Consider the following 6585-nt stretch of genomic DNA (forward strand, 5'->3'; position numbering starts at 1 on the left):
AACAATGAAAGAGATGACATGCGGTGGGTTGAATACTTTAGGAAAACAAAAGACAAAAATATTGGTGGCGCTAGGAAAAAAGTAGTGTCATCTGCATTATCCATCCCAGTTTCAAATGCATCTTGTGAACGAGTATTTAGTGTAATGGGGCAGCTACGGAGAAAAGATCGCAAGAAGCTTAGTGTAGAATTGGAGAAAGCGGAGCTTCAGGTATTCTGTAATTTTCAACTTAAGTGTGCAGAAGGACTTTGTATTGAAAAATCCCAAAATTCTTCATGCAGCTAAAATTCAAGCTAAATATAAAGTAAATAACGTATTTTCTGTATAATTACAGGCAACCAGGATGTATGTTTGAACAGTTAAGTTACTATTCCTTTTTTCAATAATTTCTTGATGTTTATGTTCGTGGGAGTCCTTTGACATTGATTTTCAATGGCTTTCATCACATAAGAATTTCAAATAAAAGCTTTATTTGGAGAAATTTGTTTTTTTGTTTTCTTCCTGATTTGCATGTTAGTAAAAAAGTTGCTTTGCTGTATATGTATATATATATATATATATATACATATATATATATGTATATGCATATACATATATATTATATACAAATATATATATATATATATATATATATATATATATATATATATATATATATATATATATATATATATATATATATATATATATATATATATATATATATATATATATATATATGTGCATACTAGTCCCACCTGTATTAATCAATGGGTGATCACGTGATTCAAGTCAAAGCACACTAACTAGAAACAAACAAACAAGATAAACAACAGCAGCACTAAGGAAGTTGGAATGCATAAATAAAAACGCATTTTATGGTGTGTGTGTGTGTGTGTGTGCGCGCGCGTGCTCGATCTCCCGGATTTCTAGATCAGGTAGTTGGCAAGCCTAATATATATATATATATATATATACATATATATATATATATATATATATATATATATATATATGTATATATATATATACATATATGCATATATATATGTATATATACAGTATGTATATTATTTAAAAAGCCATCCAAAATTGTAAGAATATTATTCAAAGAGATTGATTTGTATAAAACAGAACGACTGTCATTACCGTTCTTGTTTATCAACAGACGATGACGAAGTTCTTTCCCCTTGATCTTAGGGGCTCTATGAAGGCCATTTGCCTTCACTCATTCAGTATTTAAGGAGGTCCCAGAGTCCCCCTCAGCACAGTTGGCCCTCAAGCAACGCACCATGATGTCCAAAGTAAGTTTCTCTCTATAGCGATATATGGAAAGCGCGTACTTTTGCTCTTTGGTCAAAAAGTTAAAAGGAAAGATAAAACTGCAAAACCTATTTCGATTTTCTTCTGGTGATATTATAGTGTAGGAGCAAGAATACTAAGAAGAACAAATACTTCAATATATTTTTGTCATGAAACGTGTAACTTTTTTTTCAATTGATGTGTGATTGTCAATCTGATGTCTCACAGAATTGTCGATAATCCTAAATATTATTAATTGGTAATCCATTTTTCTATTTGTTGTCGGTATGATCACCCTTTTTAAAGCTTGTCTGGATATGCGAACCAATAAAGATATTCTTATAAGGGGTTTTTGCATATTTGTTTTATAATACTTTTATTAGAAACGAATTCCCCAGACACTAAAACATTTCGAGACCTATAATTCCAAGTAGCTTCGCTAACTTCCAAAAAAATCTATTCTTGTACCAAAATTCATGAAAACTGAGATATCATGTGTCAGTATTCTTTTCCTAAACTTAATCAGATTACCCTTTTTATTACTTTACTTCATTTATAGTGAAACTTTGCTTCCTTTTCGCAGACTCTCATTGCCACCTTGGCTGTGACTCTCTTCGGGATGGCAGCAGCTGATCCTGCTGCAGATCCTGAACCAGGTCACCTCAGAGGTGGATTCCATGGAGGTTTCGGCAGGGGCTTCGGTGGATTTGGTGGATTTGGTGGATTTGGTGGACATGGATTCGGATATGGAGGCTACCGTGGAAAGAGGAGTCCTGTAGCTGAGCCTGAAGCCAACCCTGAGGCTCTGGCTGACCCAGAACCCGAAGCAGATCCTGGTCACTTTGGAGGATTCGGCCGTGGATTTGGTGGATTTGGAGGATTTGGAGGATTTGGTGGACACGGATTCGGATATGGAGGCTACCGTGGAAAGAGGAGCCCAGTAGCTGAACCCGAACCCGAAGCTGAGCCAGGATTCCGCGGTGGGTTCCACCGAGGTTTTGGAGGATTTGGAAGAGGATTTGGTGGATTTGGAGGATTTGGAGGAGGCAGATATTATGGTTAAGAGGAAAATTTGAAAATCCTTCATCTTTTGGCATAAATCTGAACTTAATACAGCCTGATTAAAGCATATGACTTTTTTTACTTCATCTAAAAAGATAAATAAAGAATGTTTCATAATTATTGTATTAAACTTACAAAAGTATTAATAATGAAAATCATGAATTTTTTTAATTTCGTGTTAGATGAAAAGTGCTGTGTTATTTTCACTGAAATAGCGAATATATCTCTGTAAATATATTTTGTTTTCTAAGAATCCTTGAAACTTAAACTGACCAGTATTTCTTAGCATTCTGTATGTAGCAAAATATCAGGAAACAGCGTATCAGGAGGTCGTGAGGCCTTCAACACTAAGTCCTTGAATTGCTACAAATCATCTAATTCGTTCTGGAAGCTACCAAAAATAAAACAAATATTACACTCCACAATAGTTTTGCTATATACACATCTTTAACGAACTGCATCAGAGAAGATAAAATTTATACTTATATACTCTTGGTTGAATCACAGTAGAAGAAAACTAACAGATGGTTAAAACTGTTAAAGACAGGGATAAGAAGACTTTATTGAATGACTGATTGATGAAGTTTAGGCTATCAAGTCTAGCACTAGGGCACTTTGGCCATTCAAGGCACAAGACAGTGGAAAAAGGGGGTTGGAGCAGTTGGACAGCAGGAAAAGAGATCCTGAAAATAACTGAAACGAAGCACAAGGAGCTAAAAGGTGGAAATGGGAGAAACCTCCACGGTTGCACACAGCTGGCGACAGAAGAGACGCTGAAACACCCAGAAGTAGTACCTGCAGCACGCCAGGTGAGGTGCACTGGTGGCACTATCGCCCTGCAGGGGTGGGGATAAGAAAACTTCATTTATTATTTCATAGGAAATATGCAAAATGATCAGATTTTAAACAATACGGTTTTTCTGGTCCAAATGAAAACGAAAAGTGTGCCAGTCAGTTTTCTATCCATTTTATTTGGACATACTGTCGGCTAAAAACAGAATATGAAGGTTGCAGACCCACCCTTTGTCCAGGTAATCTGAAGACACATTATTCTGTTGAGAATTTTAATCGTTTGTTCGTTTCTAATATTGCGTCTCGTAAGAGCATATGCAATTTAACTCACTTGTACTTCATACCAGTTCTTTTGAAGATTTCTGATTACACAAAACAGGCCTTCATCTTACCTTTTGCTTTCACTTTTATTTTTGCTACTTTAAATTTAAAGTGTATGCAGACGTCGTTTGCATACACACACACACATACACATACACACACACACATTATATACATGTATATAAACATACATACATACATATATATACATATATATAATGTATACATATAAAAACATATATACATACATACATATATACACACATATATACGCCTATATATGCATATATATATATATATATATATATATATATATATATATATATGTGTGTGTGTGTGTGTGTGCGTGCATATATCTGTATGTATAGTTATTAATACGCATACACTTATATATATGTATATATAGCATATGCATACATATGTATGTGTGTATGAGTGTGTGTATGCAAACCACATGTTTACTTATACTTTAAATTTAAAGTACCAAAAATAAAAATGAATATATGTATATATATATATATATATATATATATATATATATATATATATATATATATATATATATATATATATATGCGTGTGTATAAAGGCACCTATTCTCACCTTTAATATGGTATTAGAGGACTCGTACATATAATGCCACATCTTCCATGTGGCGCAGATTGGTTAATTTCGATTGCAAGCACAGACGCCGTACTAACAGGAATGTGAACATAAAAATTAAAATCAATTTATAGTTTTCTTCACGATTCCGCGCATAAATACGCGGTCTCCTCGTAGCCTAATATGCTGGGGTTAAAATCTCAGAACAATTGCACCTATCATCATGTGTATAATTCCCTTCGGTGCTCTTCCATAGGTTAAGAAAATTTGATGCCTTCGGCCTCTTAATGGCTTCTTTTTCAATACATCATTAAGGCCCGTCTTTTCAACGAAGTGAAGTTAGGATGTTGGATTCGAATGGAGGAAAACATTGAAAATATGAGAGATGAGCTGTGTGAAATAAGAAGGATTAACGAAAGACTGCGAGAAATACGGAGAAGTCTAGAGAAGCTGGTAAAATGTTTTAGCAAACAATAGTGGATGTATACACGTGTTTACAAATGGTTGGGCTATGTGAAAAGAATGAAGGAAGAAGTGTTAGGAAGGCGGAGAGGAAGGCTAGATGGAGGTAAAGGGGGTCCTGGACAGGAAGGGCCTTAGTATCAATGACGTGAGCCTTTGCAAGATAAAGGTCAAGGTGGCCATCTACTTATTAGGTCTGAGGGACCACTAATGAACCTTATATATATATATATATATATATATATATATATATATATATATATATATATATATATATATATATATATATATTTATATGTATAATTATAATTATATATATATATATATATATTATATATAAGTTTTACAGTTATAAAATATTTACAACCCTTGCAAATTTCAAAACTTAATATTCAGAGTGATACGGAAAATACAGAGAAGGAATGTCGTTGTGGTTATTGTTTATTAATAGACGATGACGCAGGTCCTTCCCCTAGACCGTAGGGGACGTGAGAAGGACATTTTCTTTCCCTCACTCAGTATATAAGGAGATCCCTGAGCCCCTCTCAGCAGTTGGCTCTCAAGCACTCCACAATGATATCCAAGGTAAGTTCCACACCTTAGTTATAGAAAGGAAGAATATATTTCTATTCTTGTGGCCCAAAAGTTATAAGATAAAAATACAATATTCAAATGGGTTACCTATTCAGGAAATTTTAATATAATATAAATGCTAATTTCAGAGAATTAAACTTGTAACTCAATCAGAAAACATTTGTTTGAACTATAATAGTGATGAAAATGTTAGACTGATTTATTAGATATTCAGGGAAATATTTAAAAAATCCTGCTTACCCCAAATGACACAGTAAGGATCCAAGTCTTTAATTAGTCGACTCTGCTAAATAATGATAGTAACTAATATATTTTCCTGCGTGTTGTCTGCATGTGCACCTTTCTAATGCTTATCTGGACCTGTGAACACGAACAATAACTTAAATATTCTTTCTTAAGTATTTATATTATCAAATCTCTTTATTTATATTTAAACATTCAAATCCTATGATTAATTCAAAGCAGTATCCTAAACTAATCTAAACAGATAATATTTGTTTTAATATTTATAATATTAGGCTCCCTTTTTATTGCTTTATTCTGTTATAGTGAAACTTTGCTTCCTTTTTGTAGACTCTCATTGCCACCTTGGCTGTGGCTCTCTTCGGGATGGCAGCAGCTGATCCTGCTGCAGATCCTGAACCAGGTCACCTCAGAGGTGGATTCCATGGAGGTTTCGGCAGGGGCTTTGGTGGATTTGGTGGATTTGGTGGACGTGGATTCGGATATGGAGCCTACCGTGGAAAGAGGAGCCCTGTAGCTGAACCTGAAGCCAACCCTGAGGCTCTGGCTGACCCAGAGCCAGAAGCAGATCCAGGTCACTTTGGAGGATTCCGCCGTGGATTTGGTGGATTTGGTGGATTTGGTGGATTTGGAGGATTTGGTGGACACGGATTCGGATATGGAGGCTACCGTGGAAAGAGGAGCCCAGTAGCTGAACCCGAACCTGAAGCTGATCCTGGATTCCGCGGTGGATTCCACCGAGGTTTTGGAGGATTTGGAAGAGGATTTGGAGGATTTGGTCACTTCGGAGGAGGCCGTTATTATGGTTAGGACAAAAATGTCAAATTCCTTCACCTTTCGACATAAACCTGAATAAAATGTAGCATTTATAAAATGTTAAACCTTATCATTAACCAAAACAAGAAAATAAATCATATTCCTTGTCAATTAAGTTTTACACACTTATGAAAAATTGATAGCGACATATATCCCTTGGTACATTTCCCTCTACTAAAGCCATCCACAAAAAATCAGAATTATTAGTCCATAAAACAACATGCACTTTCACAAAGATGAAAACTGATGAATAATGGGATCTATTCATTTCAAAATGTGGTGTCAGTGGGAAATTTTCAAGAATTCATGAATACTCTGAACAGAAACCAGCTGAAGCACTTAAATTCTTCCTGTGTTTTATAGAAACCGTGATGAGGGAACTGCGGTGCTGTTGTTGTCACATATTCTTCT

General features: G+C 34.8%; 2 protein-coding genes across 2 annotated transcripts; both read left to right on the forward strand.

Moving 5' to 3' along the window:
• Positions 1 to 1260: 1260 nt before the first annotated feature.
• Positions 1261 to 2388, forward strand: LOC136838172 (rRNA 2'-O-methyltransferase fibrillarin-like). Its single transcript, XM_067103050.1, has 2 exons — positions 1261 to 1283; positions 1865 to 2388. The coding sequence occupies exons 1-2, from the start codon at positions 1272 to 1274 to the stop codon at positions 2342 to 2344; spliced, it is 492 nt and encodes a 163-aa protein (XP_066959151.1). The 5' UTR covers positions 1261 to 1271; the 3' UTR covers positions 2345 to 2388.
• Positions 2389 to 5060: 2672 nt separating this feature from the next.
• Positions 5061 to 6222, forward strand: LOC136838181 (pupal cuticle protein Edg-91-like). The gene is made up of 2 exons (XM_067103060.1): positions 5061 to 5106; positions 5689 to 6222. Exons 1-2 carry the CDS (start codon positions 5095 to 5097, stop codon positions 6166 to 6168), a joined length of 492 nt encoding a protein of 163 aa, XP_066959161.1. The 5' UTR covers positions 5061 to 5094; the 3' UTR covers positions 6169 to 6222.
• Positions 6223 to 6585: the final 363 nt, after the last annotated feature.

This window comes from Macrobrachium rosenbergii, chromosome 4 (genome assembly GCF_040412425.1).
Source record: "Macrobrachium rosenbergii isolate ZJJX-2024 chromosome 4, ASM4041242v1, whole genome shotgun sequence".
In the NCBI taxonomy this organism is placed as follows: Eukaryota; Metazoa; Arthropoda; class Malacostraca; order Decapoda; family Palaemonidae; genus Macrobrachium; species Macrobrachium rosenbergii.